Genomic DNA, 17,047 nt, shown 5'->3' on the forward strand with positions numbered 1-17,047 from the left:
TCCCATCACTACGGGATACACTTCCTAATATATCGAGGTATGGATACAAAAATATATTGAATATCTCGTCATGATGGTAACGTAATTTGTCTTTATAAATACATGCACTTTACATGTTTCTAGGGTTGATTAATAATTCACTATTTTTCACATATTCACGGCTCACACTGACTTGAGCGTCGAAAAGAGAAATCGAACACCACCCCCGATCTCTCATTTGTGCAGGTATTCAAGACTAAACATGGGTTGTGAATCAAGTCTCTTCATCGACAAAATACACGTGAGTCACTCGTGGTTTGGATCCGAATTTCGTGGTCCTAACATTACTTAATGAATAGAATCATAGATAAATATTTGTGAAATTATATTACAAATATAATAAGAGAAACTACAAAAATTTCAAATTTAATATATTTCAACGTAAATTTTGAATAAATTATTTTATGAATCAACCGATAGTTTCACAGAATATCGAACCTAAAACTTTTTAGTTAGTTATCAGGTGAGAATGTATATTATTGCGCTACACATTCTTTAATTATTTCCTGTAGTTTGAAATAGTAGAGAATCGAAAACGTAAAGCTACCTTTTACAAGCATTTTACTTATATCTTATTTCACAATATCTTAAAACGAACCATTACTTTAAATATCTATTTGATCTAACTTGTGTCTTATCGGTTCGATTCTTTCATTCATCTGTTTGCGTGATTACACAAATTAATAGTACAAAAGGTTGTCGAGAACGGAACAGAGCATGTTAAGTAAAATGAGGTTATTGAAGAATTGGATGAAGCATGTTAACACATTTTATCCGTTCCTCGACCAAATGGCCATTCCGTCACCGATGAGCCCTAGTTTGTTAGTTTGAGTAGCCCCTTTGCGAAAGCCAAGATACTCTTGTATAAGTTGAGATATTTTGACAGGATAAACATGAAAAATTTCTCTTAAACAAGAAAACCTTAACATCTAGTTTGGATCACGGATTATGAAATGTTATGAAGGGATGAGTTATAAAGAGTTATAATTCAGTTGCTTATTCTTCCATTTGTTGCAAAAAAAATTTCCCGTTACACTCATTTTTGCAATATAATCGGTGTTTTCTCATGCTATATGATAAAATAAGATTATCAAAGAATTTCTATAGTTTAACGTAATGTTTGGTAACGAAATTAAGTTTGATTTAGTTTAATTTAAAGAGATAAAGACAAAAGTAGTTAAAAAAATATACGAGAGAAATTGAAAAAGATAAAAAAGTAATGATTGTATTGTTGAATTAAGAAAAAATGTTGAAATTGAGAAAAAGTATAGAATTGTTGATAGGATTTAATATTAAAAATTAATTGTAAGAATAAATAAGAAAGAATATGAGAAATAATTGGAATAAAAAGATAAAAAAGCAATGATGGTGTTATTTAATTGAGGAAAAAATAAAGTTAAATTAAGTAAAATTAAACTTTATTATCAAACGTATTAAAATCGTTAACACGACAACACATCACGACTTTCATGCCAGATACCTTAGAAAGATGTACACCAGCAACCACTCTCCATAAGTATGAGGGAACTACGATTGTTTCAAATGGAGATACGATATCTCAACTTATTCCTATCTCTGAAATCAAATTTGAAAAATGAGTATCGCAGTGATGCACACTCTCACCTGATAATTAATAAATATATGGTTTTATATACTTTGAGATAATCCATGCCAATTTATTAACTATTATTATTTTATTTCATTATACTATGATCATATACCTCTCTTGCAACCATTAAAAAAAATTGAAAATTTCCATGGAATTTCAAAAGATTTCAGACTGAGACATAAAGCTAATATTGTATTTGGCTTTAGAGTTGAGTATAGTTTAAGTTTTGATTTTAATTGATTTATAATGATTGTATTGTTGAATTATGAGAAAAAAATATAAAAAATTAATAATTATGTTGTTGAATTGTGAAAAAATTAATGAATAATTAAGAAAATTTAGTATTAAAAGTTGAATTGAATTATTTAAAAAATTAAAAGAAAATGAAAAAATAATAATAGTAATATTGAATTAAAAATTAGTGGAATTAAGGAGAATCAAAGTGAAGTAAAATTAAAAACGAATTGTAAAACCAAATCGGGATTATTCAACAACGCAAAATTTTAACACAGGATTTGACGAGGCAGGGGAGAGGTGGCAACTACAGGGGAAGGGAATCCAATTTCCACATGCCTTACCTCTTTCGAGTATGCCTCTGTCGCAATTCATCCGAATCAACAAAAGAACCCGGATCCCGGATCATGTGATGCATGCTAAAGAGCTTCCCTGAGAGCCGATATTCCAGCTAAATTAGGTGGTCAGGCGAGCATCTTGATGAATCATCCCAACTCGAACCTAAACTCTGCCATTTATGGCAGCAAGTTGTATGGAGATGGGAACATGACGGACGGAAAAGATCAGACACCCATTTTACCTAAAAATGGCATCAAAACCTTTGAAAAGGGTGACAAGCACAATCAAGGAAGTAGGGACTCTCTCTCATGTTCATCTTCATCCCCCAAAAATGAACTTCTCTGACTCTGTGTCTTCCAGTTTTATCAAGGTAGTTGTCGTCCCATAGATGGTGTCCCAGAGAAGAATGCAAGGGGATTGAACTTAACGTGGCCCCAGAAGCCAGGATATGTCACCCAAACGAATTCAAAAGCAAACCAAACTAATCTTTTACACGAAACTCCACCCACATAGATCAAGACGCGTCCCTTCCAGAAAAAGAAGATACAGGAGGACGATTCAAACATCCCAAACCTGAAAATAGCTAAAATCCCGCGTACTGATGTTCAATAAGGCAAAGTAATAGAAACCCCGGCTAGCAGCACAAATTGGGCTGCAGCTCTCGCCTATCAGATGTAAAGATGGTTCCTAACATGCCAAACTACATATCGACGGTGATTGTCGACAGTAGATTAATTGTCGACAGTAAACATAACCATTCCACTGTTTTCCACCAACACCTCTCCCATTATATAGATAGGTTGATTCTTGTCCTGGAAACTTGGGTTGTCGAGAACAATTCTCCTCCGGTTAATATTTGTGTCATCTTGACACAGCAGGCCAAAGTGACTGATCATTTTGCGGATATTCTATCTCAGCTTTGAATTGCACATCGTGCATTTCACGGAAACAGCAAAGTTTAGCACCCTTTCATGAAACAAATTAAGAAGAGGGCAAACATGCAGAGTTTACAAGATCAAAGGAATCAACATTGATTCTGGATTTCCTTTTGTATTTCGATTCTTCTGCAATCTAATCTATCATTATCGGTTACAGGAACAGGACATCATATATATATATATATATATATATATTAGCAGCAACTAGCGCTCATACTAACAGGGCATACAGAGCAAAACCCGAGATGAAAATTCACCGTAAAAGGATTGATTATCATACAGAAATATTGGCAAAGACAAGAATTTACCCCCAATTCTCCATTCATTCAGTGTCAGACGGTAAGTAGGATGAGTTCGCAGCGCTCTCCTCCAACATCAAATTCTGCAGCCCAGGCTTCAATTCCCGGTTACAGAACTCCTCGTACTCCCCCCGATCACCACCCTTCTTCTTCACCTCCACCACTACTAAGAACGGCGTCAATTCAAATATCTCCGCTGCGATCGTCAAGGGGCCCTTCACGCCCTCCCTTGACCCTTCCAAGCTCACCCGACAGTCCTTTTTTCTCACCGTGAAGCTTACCAGCTTCGCAATCTCCTCCAACTTCAATATAATCTTGGACACAGGGGCCCCTGAGACGAATCTCGCCTCATCCCCGCCCTCCTCGAACAACCCCGACAAGTCAAATCCCCTCGAGAAGGAAATAATGTCGAACGCATTCAGACTCGCTGGCCGAGGCAATGCTGCTGGGGCCCGGCACCGTAGCTCGACCTCAGAGTCTGACTCGGACATGGACTGGTCAGAGGAGGCAGAGGAGGCCCCGTCAGCGTCGACGTCGTCCACGATGCTGCAGACCTTATCGTCCTCGATGTAGAATTTCACGTGCTTGAAGCCCTTCTTGAACCACCTGTTCTCCATGATCTCGGGGATGGTGATTCGGGTCTCAGGGCTGGTGTCGAGAAGGCGGGAGAGGAGCCGGGTGAGCTCAGGCGAGAACCAGCGAGGGCACCGGAACTCGCCCTTGTAGATCTTCTTGTACATGGCCATGATGTTCTGGTCGTGGAAGGGCAAGTAGCCCGCCATGAGGACGAAAAGTATGACGCCGCAGGACCAAATGTCGACCTTGGCTGCCAAGTAGCCCTTTCGGGCGAGCACTTCGGGGGCGACGTAGGCCGGGGTGCCGCAGAAGGTGTGGAAGAGGCCGTCCTGCCGGATCTGGTCGGAGACGGCGCTGAGGCCGAAGTCGGAGACCTTGAGGTCACCGTGCTCGTCGAGGAGGAGGTTCTCGGGCTTGAGGTCGCGGTGGTAGACGCCGCGGGCGTGGCAAAAGGCGACGGCGGAGATGAGCTGCTGGAAGTACTTGCGGGCGGCGTCCTCCTTGAGGCGGCCCTTGGCGACCTTGTTGAAGAGCTCGCCGCCGCGGACGTACTCCATGACGAAGTAGATCTTGGCCTTGGTGGCCATGACCTCGAAGAGCTGCACGATGTTCGGGTGGCGGACGCGACGAAGGATGGAGATCTCGCGCTTGATGTGAGCGATGAGGCCGCCCTTGAGGATCTTCTCCTTGTCGATCACCTTGATGGCCACCCCCTCCCCCGTCCTCACGTTGCGGGCATAGTAGACCTTCGCGAAGGTCCCGTGGCCGAGGAGCTTCCCGATCTCATAGCGGCCGAGGAGGAGGGACTGGGACTCCTTCTTGGACGATCTCCGGGAGGCCTCCGGCGAGGCGGGGCGGCTGGCGGTGTCTGCCATGGGGGAGGGCGGCCGGCTGTCAGGTCGGCAGGGGAAGGCCCTAGGTTTTCAGAACTGACACATGGAAGGGGAAGAAGGGGGAAGGGATATGAAAGGAAATAAATGTAATATTTGGTTTTGGTCTGGTTTAGGTTTGGGATTTGGGTTGTGTCTGTGTTTGATTTGCTGTTGTTTTTGGTGTTCTGTTGTGGGGGAAAGGAGAAGAAAGGATTGACTGGTGAAGAGATTGAGAAAGCGATATTTGTTTGAGGCCAGGAGAGATGGAAAAAGAGAAAGAAGAAGAGATGCTTTAATAAGGCGGCAGTATATTCTTCTTTATTTTTCTAATTTTTCCTTTCCTTTATTTTCCCGGAAAGAAAAGTTTTAAATTTTCATTTGTTAACGCTGAGGGGAAAAAAATAACATAATATTTCCCGCATTTATAGATCAAAAACGTGAAATTGTTACCCTTCATAAGTTAGAATTACTAGAAATGACGGTTATAATATAACGTGTAATTTATTTTTATAGAGATAAAAAGTAAGATTCGTATTTTAATCTAAATATGTCAAGTATTTCAAGGAATAATTACAAACACAATCTCGATTCACCTTGAAACGGTCGACTTCGACCTTGCTTTTGAACTTTTTTTCAATACTAGTGTCTCAGTTCAAATTCAAATGTAGCTTTTATTTGAAAATTTAAGATGATTAGAATTTAAAATTTAAAAAGATAAAGGCAATCAATATTTATCAAGTTAACGTGAGTAAAAGAATATAAGAGAATTTACGATCGCGTTTTTAAAATTTTAACTCTAACTTTAATTCTACTCACTACACAATAAAAATCAACAATACAATTATTACATTTTCATTTTTTTTCATTTTTTTAACCATTTAATTCAATTTTTAATATTAAATTCTCTCAACTATCCATTACTTTTTTCACAATTCAATAATACAATCATTACTTTTTCTCAACTATTTGTTACTTTTTCATATTTTTTTCTCATAATTCAACAACACAATTATTATAATCCAATTAAGATCAAAATTCAACTCTACTTAATTTTAAAACCAAACATACCAGAAAATCCTTGTGATTCTCTGGTGTTCGCCCATGAGTTAATATGTATAATTTATATTATTATAAGCGGTACATTTGCAAATTTTTTACTAATTAGCTTGCTTAGACTGGTGAGCCTATTAATTAAACTATTGCCACATGGAACCACCTTCCGTAATCAAATTTTGAGTCCATTTCGAAGAAAAAAATTGCAGAAATAAGCAGGCGCCTTGCATTGACTAAATAAGACATGTGAACTACAGAGGAAAAAAAAAAGAGACATGTGAAGGGACCTTTTTAGATGAGATTAATTACGGACAATTAATGGATTTGTGTGAAATGAACCCAAAATTGGAAGTTCACGCACCCCCCCCCCCCCCCCCCCCCCCAACCAAAAAAAAAAAAAAGTACCCAAATTGTAGTAGTAGACGCCAAACTTCTGGAGAAAACCAAACTAAGGCGTGGAAAATATGACTTTTTGCCCTTTCCTCCTCCTTAGAAATTTCTCTATTGCTGCCTTTTTCAATTTCTGAGTCTGGGTGAAGTCTATATCATTTTCAAACTAGTTCTTTTCTTGTTTTTCATACTATTGACCGTAACCATATATTAGATTAATAAATTCATGATCCTCTTTTTTTTTATCAGATCATGGGCATTGTTGGCCTATTCGATAAAGTTTAATCCCACCTAACAATTGAGGTGATCTTGATCACGAGGTATTTATAGTGAATTCTGAATCCCTACACTGCAAATAGCATCCAAATTTAAAAACATATTAAATACCATAAGTTTTACTTTTAGTTCTTTCCTGCTTTTCCCCATCTCATTTGCTAAGATAATCGAAAAATGATTACAGATTGGATTTGAAGAAAGTCAGGCCAACATCTTTAATGCGCATGGGCTTTTTGAGAATTTCAGCAAATGATTGCCTAATTAAGAATTATGTTGGACATAGTCCCCTTGTCACATTCATTTTCGTTCCATATTTTCAGATGGTTAGTCAGATCCATCTTACGACTCTAATTAATATTATTACAAATGAATACTAAACATAAAATGAATATATGCTAGTTTCACGGGGCTTACAGAAAGATAAAAGGAGGAGAAATTCAAAATTTCATACTCGTGAAATTAGATCCCAAGACCTACTAGTAGAATGAGAGCGAATAAATTATACCCGGTTAATATCGATTTGTCGACCAAGCGCCCCACTTGTGACAGTCCTCTACCGGTATTCACACTGACTTCGTCGACGAGCCTTCGAGATTGACGGTGCTAGCGGCTAACTCTCGAAAGAAATACCGGTACAACACTCGAAATTTATTAGACTAATTGACTTATATATCCATACATGCACATATCTATATATATGCGCATATGCATGCCATGCCAGAAAGCCCAACAAATTGAGCTTATTTATACAAAATGGAAGGGAGCCATTTTGATCCCACGGTCGGTGTGGGATAATTGCAATTATCATCCCAAATAGCCATGTGAATAGCCACTTGTCTCCATGCATTAGACCTTGGGTGGCAATGCATGTATGTGACACGTGGCTTCCAATTCGAGCTCAATTAATTAGCGATTCGTGCACCGAATCGAGTCCATTAAATCTAATAGATCGAGTCTAATTAATCGATAAATTTAATCTCATTAAATATCCAATTAATCGGTTGCACTTTAACTCGTCTAATCTCCATTAGACAGTTTTAGTGTTTCAAAATTATCCCATTGATTTGGTCGTAGTGTGTGACCCTGTAGGTTCCTGATGACATTGACAGTAATATCGAATCTCTATTTCAATATTACAAACAGTGAGCGGCATCTAGCAATGCATCACTGCTACTCAAGTAATTAGAAAGTCAATTTCTCGATGAACTTTGTGACCTATGTTACCATGCAGTATAATCTCTTTGTCATCTATATCTCTATTGAGCCTAAGGCATGGTTGTTGTCCCCATGGATCTTGAGCTTCAGAAGCAACAAGAGAACATGGGGGCGCACGGCAACTCAGGATCCATGGTGGCCAGCATGAGACATCCGACCTTTCACGACATTATCTTGATGCTTCTTATAAGCATCTCTCTCAGCTCGGGCGGCATTGTCAAGTGGTGGCGCAGGACGAGACTGCTCCAAGACATATAACTTTTTCTCCTAAGTGAGAACGATTCTCAAGTTCCGGTACCAATCTAAGAAATTATTCCCGAACAGTTTTTCCCTCTCAAGGATTGATTGTAAATAGAAGGCACTAGATGTGTTAACTGTCATGAAAACAACCACATAAATATACATAATAAGTATTATGACATAACAATATTTAATGAGGACTTTATTAAATATTGCTCACACTATTTTTGTCAAATTAATGACCCTCACTATTGATTCAGAGAATCTCATTCTCATAGCGGTCCAAGATCCATATTTCACCAAGTTTTGAGTCAGCGATGGTTGATACTCCCAGAACTGGCTATTTAGGTAGGTAATCCTCTTTCCCAATTGCATCAGATGCAACTCTTGGTTAGTTGGGTGAATAACTCCTTATTCATATCTACCTTGTAAATTGATGCCCAACTCCTTACCTCTGAATTCCTAATCCTATTAGGCTTGCTTATTTAAGTCCGACCCACCAATAAACACCACGCCTTACCAGGATAGATGATGGCATCATGTGAGGGTAAGGTCTACACGCTCATCGATCTTGGTCTTGACGAGCGTTACACGGTGGAAGGCTATGGACTTAATATTGTTGAGGGATTTTATCAATATTTAAATCAATCTCACCATATACTATTATGTAACCATTACATAATAGTCTCTATGTATAACTATTATACCAATACACTAATAATAGTCATGCATGTATAACTATTATACTAACACAACTATAGCCCAGTCTAGGTCTAACAGTCATGCATCAAGCATACATGCAACAAGCATCAAATCCTATTTCATGCTTCTATCTATTCAAATTCTAACTAGCTAGGTTCTGATACCAATTGCTAGTTTCACGGGGCCTACAGAAAGGTAGAAGGAGGAGAAATTTAAAATCATACCCATGAAACTAGATCCCAATACCTATTAGTAGAATGAGAGCAAATAAAATGTACATGGTTAATATCGATTCGTCGACCGAGCGCCCCACTTATGACGCCTCTATCGGTATCCACATTGACTTCATCGATGGGTCTTCGAGATCGGTGGTGCTCGCGGTCAACTCTCAAAAGAATTACCGATGCAACACTTGAAATTTATTAGACTAATGGACTTATATACACATACATGCACATATCTATATATATGCGCATATGCATGCCATGCCAGAAAAGCTCAACAATTGAGCTTATTTATACAAAATGGAAGGGAACCATTTTGATCCCATGGCCGGTGTGGGATAATTGCAATTATCATCCCAAATAGCCATGTGGATAGACACTTGTCTCCATGCATTAGACCTTGGGTGGCAATGCATGTATGGTACATGTGGCTTCCAATGCGGGCTCAATTAATTAGCGATTCGTGCACCGAATCGAGTCCATTAAATCTAATAAATCGAGTCTAATTAATCGGTAAATTTAATTTCATTAAATATTCGATTAATCGATTGCACTTTAACTCGCCTAATCTCAATTAAATAGTTTTAGTGTTTCAAAATTATCCTATCGATTTGGTCGTAGTGTGTGACCCTGTAGGTTCCCAATCACGTTGACAATAATATCAAAATCTCTATTTCAATATTATAAACGGTGAGCGACATCTAGAAATGCATCACTGCTACTCAAGTAATAGGAAAGTCAATTTCTCCACGAACTTTGTGACCTATGTTACCGTGCAGTATAATCCATTTGTCCTCTATATCTCTATTGAGCCCAAGGCATGGTCGTTGTCATCCTCGTGTGGCTCAATCTCTCTTTCTTGGTTTACCGGGGTAAGTCTATCAAAATAAATGAGCTCAATATCCCTATATCGACTCATTTGGGTATGCATACACTTTTAGACTCTACCCACCAAGCGGCCGTGAGATATCGCTCCCGTTACATAAGAGGGACAAATCCTATCTTGGTCACTCATATTCCTCTCCATGCTCTTTGGCATACTCAATAACTGTCTTTATAACCAGCCTGTTACGGTGGTGTTTGTCAGTATCAAAACATATGACATTGCATATCGGAAACTATGATAACCTTAAGTCAAAGGACCATTGCACCATAGTCACTATGAGACCTGCTAATGACAGTCACGTAACGACCCATATAGCAGTCTCATGGCCGGTCAGTTTAGTACACATTACTCTTAATGTGTACCTACAGTGTCACTCGATGTGTCCACATCCATAACCTATGAGACTTGGTTATCAATCAACACCGACATTAGTCTAACCGCATTATCGTCGTCCTAATTAACGATAATGCTTTGACTAGGGACATTTAGCAATAATATTCAGTAATTATAGGATCTCATAATCAAGTTACACTTCATGCCTATTGAACCTACTATTCCAAGGACGTTATTGTGTAAAATGAATATTTAGCGCAACCCACACAATAATAGAAATACATCGTATTATAATGAAATATATGTCATATTACAGAATTAATGACAGATTGCCTCTAGGGCATACACTAATTCGTAACAATATATGACTAAGAACATATCATGTATATACAACATACGTTTTGTAGTAACTTTCGATAGTTAAAATGATGGGCAGCAGTGACGGCAACATTATCGCCCCCACTACGCAATGCTTGGGCTCTTATATTTAACCGCAAACATATCAGATGAACTGGAATAACTAGTGCAAGTACTGACTCCGTCAATGTAGCACCACTAGAAACCTAGTATAGTTCATAGAAGTCAGAGATGACTCGAGGCTCAAGTCAAAGAGCCCACCATACCATATGTCCCCTGGGGATTTGAACTCGAGATTTAAAGGTTTTCAAACTACACGGGAGTGAGTTTAGAGCCAATAGACCATCACCGCTAATGGTATTTGATAGTAACTTTTATAAAAGGTAAAAGTTGCCTTAGATAATTACCTAAAAATATATCACAAAAATTTACTTTAAAACTATTGGATGAAGCAACTAATCTCTCTAAGAAAAGAAAACGTAATCGAGCTTTTACTAGATTTTCTCTTTGAAAAGTAACTTATTGCTTTTCGTCTGCAAGATTTTTTAGAAAAAGAAAAGTTTTATTACAAGTCACTATTACTTCGAACGTACAATAGTAGTGTATACAAAGATATTTTTTAAAGAATGTGTCATGAAAAGTATTATAAAAGAAAGATAATTGTATAAGAACGGATATCCATAATGAATTATGGACGCATTTGCTAGATAAAATAAACATGTTCTCCATATATATAATTGAGATTTAGCGCAATATATTACTAATTGTTTAAAATTGACCTAATTTTACTAAAAATTATTATCTTGAAAATTTAAAATTAATTATTTGTAATTATTATTGTAGTATTTAAATGTTTCCTAGAATATGTAAATAGACAAAACGTGGAATCCTCCTAAAAAGTGTGCTTACTTATTCTCCCAATAGTATCCCTCGAAACTTATAAAATTATAGTGGAGAATAAAACGAATTTTACGAGGATTTAGTAAAACTCGTTAACAAATATATGAAATAAATCTCTATAGCGTATGGATAGAATAATGATTTTTTTAGCGTGTATCTTGCAGAAATCTAATGAGTCTCAACTAATTCAGTTTGAATTAAGTCGGTCCATTAAGCGGCTAAATTTCTCTTGGTATGAATTTTCTTCATTTATAATATTCAAAATTCGAGACCTTTAAGAAAAATAAGTTCCGAACAATTTGAATCAATTGATATTAATGGTAGAATAGTGGTTTAATTGTAGTGTAAGTTCAATATAGATGTCTTCGCCTGGAGATAAGGTTAGACATGTCGTTTCCCAAAGATAGAATTATTGGTCTCAAAATAATTATATTCTCTTCTCGAGTTCGTCAAAAATTTTGGACATCCACGCATGTAAAAGTATTTTCATTTTAGTACTTCCATTGCAATTTATTTTTAACTAACTTTTATCATTTTCATTGGCAAGAGAAAAAATGAAAAGAAAATGTTATTCGACTACAATAAAGAATTAATATTAATATACTATTTTACGAAGTCTCCTCACTAAGATAGAACGAGAATGAAATAATCCAAACAGCGAGTTTCTTAAATTGGGCTCGATACTATTATCATAGTCGCTCTCCTCCAATTTCAATTTATCCGAAAAGAGTATGAAAAACAGGCAAGTGGACCAAGAACCATCTTATCGAATCTCCAACGATCGATGCGAGAGAGGCTGGAATCGGACACATGGACCGCGCGATGTGGGGGTCCTCCCCCATATCCTCTTAATGATCAGTCAAACGAAACATTAAATTTGCTGAGGTGGCAAAAGTTTTTGTACATTTTGAACAATACAAGCGGGTGGATAGCAATATGCGCTGAACGAGTCACCCACATGCGTATTTTGTGTACATGGGGGAGAACGTTGAGAGAGACGACTTCAGTCTTCTGCCACATGGGAGACGACTTCAGGACATGCTTGATTTAGATTAGATTAGATTAGATTTTATTTTCCGTCTAAACAGTCAGCTCCTTCCCTGACTGCCACGTGTCTCCTAATCAGATCATCTTACGTCTGCTTCCCACGTTTGCAACTGGCATGCACCTGAACGTTGCAGAAGCTTCCCTCGATTATCAGCCAGATAGAAATTGCTCCCTACGAATTCTTTTATTAGAGTTTGGCCCTTATACTATAAACGTTTGACGAACTCCCCACAGATAAAAATGTTACAGCTACTACCATCCCCTGTACCCGCAAATAAGGAAAAAACAAACTGATTGAATGAGCCATGTATCATAATTATATTTCATATTTCGTGAAAAGCGTTCTGTTTTTGTTAAAAAGAAAATGTCGGGACATAAAAAATCGAGTCTGGACCCGTGCATTCCATGTGCTTGTTGTCGATGACGATTCCACAATTCACGAATCACGAACACCTCGAACCACCTGCAGAAGGGGAGATCGGGGGTAGTGCCCGACTTCCCTCTCCGACGCTCAAGTCAATATCAGTCTTATGTGCAAGGAAAAGAATAAATGAGGTGTCGATTCACTCTAACACTAGATACGTAGCAAGTATTTATAGGGAGTTTAGGAATATATTACATTACCACATCTAAAGATATTATCCAATTTACCTTATCATTATATCAATAAGAATGATATATGGTATCACTTGACTGATAAGTAAATCTTTGAACTAAGCCAATGGGGTTCACTTGGTAGGTTTAGGTCTGCGTTGCTCCTAATGTGTCGGGCTTTCCTAGCCTTTAATGGGCTTTATCAAACTTAGTGGACCATCGTCGAGCCTCATGGGCCTAGCCAGATCAGGTTGAAAATCAGGTCCCTAGCAGAAAATTCTATTATTTTGGTAAAATGGTATAAAAGGAAGGTTTTGACATGGAATTCCTAATCCCGCTAGGAAATGAAGGGCATCTGTCTCCATATAAACGTGCCATATGGTAAAACAAGAGTTAGAAGCACTCCCTCGACCAAAGGATTATTTCTGGTATTTTATCTTTTCATGTTTATATAATTCGAGTAAGACTGAGTACAATACAACACCATCATTCATGATATATGGTAGGAGGTATGTTTCCACTACTTAGTTGCGTCATACTGCTATAAATTTTCTAATTAAAAACTTTGTGCTCAAGTTACGAAATTAGGAAGAACTACCGACACATTCATGCTGCAAAAATGGTATTATATGTCATACTCCAAAAGTAAGATTTGTGAAAATATACCGAGAGTTATGAATTGCACAGGTAAGATACAGAGTCTTGCTGATTATAGTTTAACTTATAGTAAAAGAGTCCATAAATTCACGAAAACAAGGGTTGCATCGACTTTGTACTTATCGAATCAAGCTGATGAATTTTTATCTTCATCGTTGGCTGGATAGCATGAGGTTAAGAGCGTAGCTATATATCAACGCAACTGGAGAACACTAGTTGAGGACCCAGCTTGACGAAAAGAGAAGTTTTATGGTGGATTCTGAATTTTCATAACTTCTGCAGAGCTGAATTAATCGGATCATACACGTGGCTGTCATCAGGCAATCGCCGCGGAGGGTTGGATGAATCGAACGCTTCAGAAGGCTGCGTCCCACTAAGAAACATGAACAGGAGAGCTCGTGATTATCGTTCTATCCACTTCTTCTACTCTTTGCCTTCGGCACGGTGGGAGGCGGTTTGTGTAACGTGCGGGCCGATCTACGGCTCTACGCGGCAAACCCTAAACTTGTGGTGGGGATCCACGTAATGGTCGGCGAAGATTTGAGGTTTACGCACGCAACACATTGAATTAACGAAAAGAAATATAATAATAATAGAGTAGAAAAATATAAAATTCCTTTACAGCGATGGAGATTTACTTTCATGGCTAAAACTCAAATAAGGAAATCGGCACATTACCCGACCTATTTGAAACTTTAATATTTTATCGATAATTAGACAGCTTTTTTTTACACCTTAAAAATAATGTTTCATTTAATCCAATGGTACGTACTCTTTTACTTTGGCGAGATTCAAATATTTGATTCAAACAAGAGAGAGAGAGAGATTCAAATACTTGTGGGCATCGGTTTCTTGAATTGAAAAGACAATGAAGTATTGCTTTGGAAGAAGGGGACATTGAATAGGGATAAATGAAATAGTTTATGATTTCTTCCCTTGCCTGTGGCAATTTATTCGTTCGTAAAAAACTCTCATGTTTACAATAAAATTATTTCCGAGTTACCCATAAAAAAATAATTTATGAGTTGTCTCAAAAAAATGCTTAGACTTTTAAAAGGTTATATTTATATATTTATATAAACAAGACAAAATATAAAAGATTAGGAACTCATATTTTTTTTGGTGCGTATCCTAGTTTCAGAACTCATATTTTTTAATTTCTGCAAAGAAAAAAATGAGTAGATTGAAGAACATTGATGCACTTTTCCTTCTTTTTTTTTTCTCCCCTAATTTTATGAAAAGAAGGAAACAGAGAAGAAATTACATTTCAAGGAAAAAAGAGGGGAGGTGAATTAGACAGAGCTATTTATCTGTGCCTGGCCCAAATCTTTGCTGGAGAGCCATCATACGTTCATGAGCAAGGGCCCACTACTGGAATAAAGATGGGCCCGTGTATATATATTATATATATACATACAATATATATATATATATATATGCGCGCGCGCGCCTATGCATTTCTCATGGAAATGGGGGTACTTCGGCTCGGCCCAAAATGTGTAAATCCAAAAAAAAAAAAATTGAAATTCGAATTTGGGTTGATAGTTCCAGAAGTGCTAAAGGATATCATTACCTTGTATCCAATTCCCAAGTGGCATGTAAAATTTAAATCTCAGTGAATTGGGAAATCTTTTTCTGCTGAGTCAGTGAATTGGGAAATTTATGACTCTTTAATCTTTCATTTTTCGCCGTGATGGGAAATTTATTCAATAGTAATCGAGTGATCATTACGACTATATCATGATGTATTCACTTTATTAATGGGAAATTTATGATCTTTCAAGCCAATCAATTGGATACATCTCCTTATGGCATCTGGTTGCCGGCCATCTAAATCTCAAGTACTCTATAGTGGAAGTGCTTACATTAGTGAACTGAAGCATACTTATAAGCTAGGTGAATAAAGGTTAGCCACCGTTATTTCGTTGGTTAAGTTATACATGAGCTGAGTAATTAAGGTTTAAAGATATTCTGTAATGAACTGAGTGTCCCTATTGATAGTCAGCTCTTGAAAGAATTATTGCTCCCAGTCCTGACACCTACCTCTCCGTTTAAATTTATATATTCCATGCTATGTTTATGAGTTGCCTTCATAATTGGTACGGACTGGGCCTAGAGTAAGATGAATTCACTTGAAGAGAATGAGGCTAGTGGACTAGCCCAAAAGTTAAAAGCTTAAAACCCATTACTTGGGGATATGATCCAAGCGAATCTATTTTTCTACAAGGACTCACATAAGTTTGTAGTTTCCAACAAAGTTAGAGAGAGTAGTTTCCACTTTCCCCAATCTCACAATTTTTCCTTCTATAATAATATATTATTATATTATTTTCTATTCTATCATATTTCCATAATTGATCATTCATCCTCACAGAAAACTTGCCATGTAAAGGTCAATGACAAGAAGAGGGAGAGAGATGCCACGTCAACAAGGAAGGAAGGGGGAGAGAGAATTACATTATGGACAGACAAAACAAATGAAACGATATTCACTGGGAAAAAACATTATAAAGGAGAGGACAAAAAACAAAACAGAATATTGAGCTTTTCCTACCCTTCCCAACTTAAAGTTCTCCTTCCCCTCAAAATACTGATCTACCTTGCCTCTTCCTTCCTAAAGCAAAAACCTAGGTCCAGCGACTCGGGAGGCCCAACAAGATCCAATCCGGTTATTCACTAGACATGTCCAGCCCTCTTAAGAGGCCCACCCATGATAATGAGGAATTTCCTATAACTACGGAATACGCTTTCAAATATATAGAGGTATGCCATACGAAAATATATTGAATATCTCGTCATGGTAGTAACGTAATCTATCTCTAAACTCTGTATAAATACATGCACTTTATATGTTTCTAAGATTGATCAATAATTCACTATTATTTTCATATCAACGGCTCACACTGACTTGAGCATCGGAAATGGAAATCGGGCACCACCCCCGATCTCCCCTTTGTGCAGGTGTTCGAGACTAAACGTGGGCTGTGGATCAAGTCTCTTCACCAACAAAACACACGAAAGTTACTCGTGGTTAGGGTCTACATTTCGTGGTCCTAACATTGGCGTCGGCTGTGGGAAGCGGCATGCAAAACTAGTGTTTTTCCCGATTTTACGTTCAAGAGCTTAGCAAGATGGTTTTCACCCGGAGTCAGGCTAATTTCGCACGTAACTATCCTGGAGCTAGGGGCTCTATCTGTGACCCTGACGCATAGCTGGCCCCCGGCAATGGTAGCTAACAACCCCCTATTGATCACCAAGCCCCAGGCA

The 17,047-nt window shown here is 37.8% G+C and overlaps 1 protein-coding gene across 1 annotated transcript; it reads right to left on the minus strand.

Annotated features, from left to right (window-relative positions):
- Positions 1-3,178: 3,178 nt before the first annotated feature.
- On the minus strand, positions 3,179-5,268 carry LOC116188571 (CBL-interacting serine/threonine-protein kinase 12-like). The gene has a single exon (XM_031518021.1). It carries the CDS (start codon positions 4,907-4,909, stop codon positions 3,482-3,484), a length of 1,428 nt encoding a protein of 475 aa, XP_031373881.1. The 5' UTR covers positions 4,910-5,268; the 3' UTR covers positions 3,179-3,481.
- Between the last annotated feature and the right edge of the window lie 11,779 nt (positions 5,269-17,047).

Source organism: Punica granatum, chromosome 1 (genome assembly GCF_007655135.1).
Source record: "Punica granatum isolate Tunisia-2019 chromosome 1, ASM765513v2, whole genome shotgun sequence".
NCBI classification, from domain to species: domain Eukaryota; kingdom Viridiplantae; phylum Streptophyta; class Magnoliopsida; order Myrtales; family Lythraceae; genus Punica; species Punica granatum.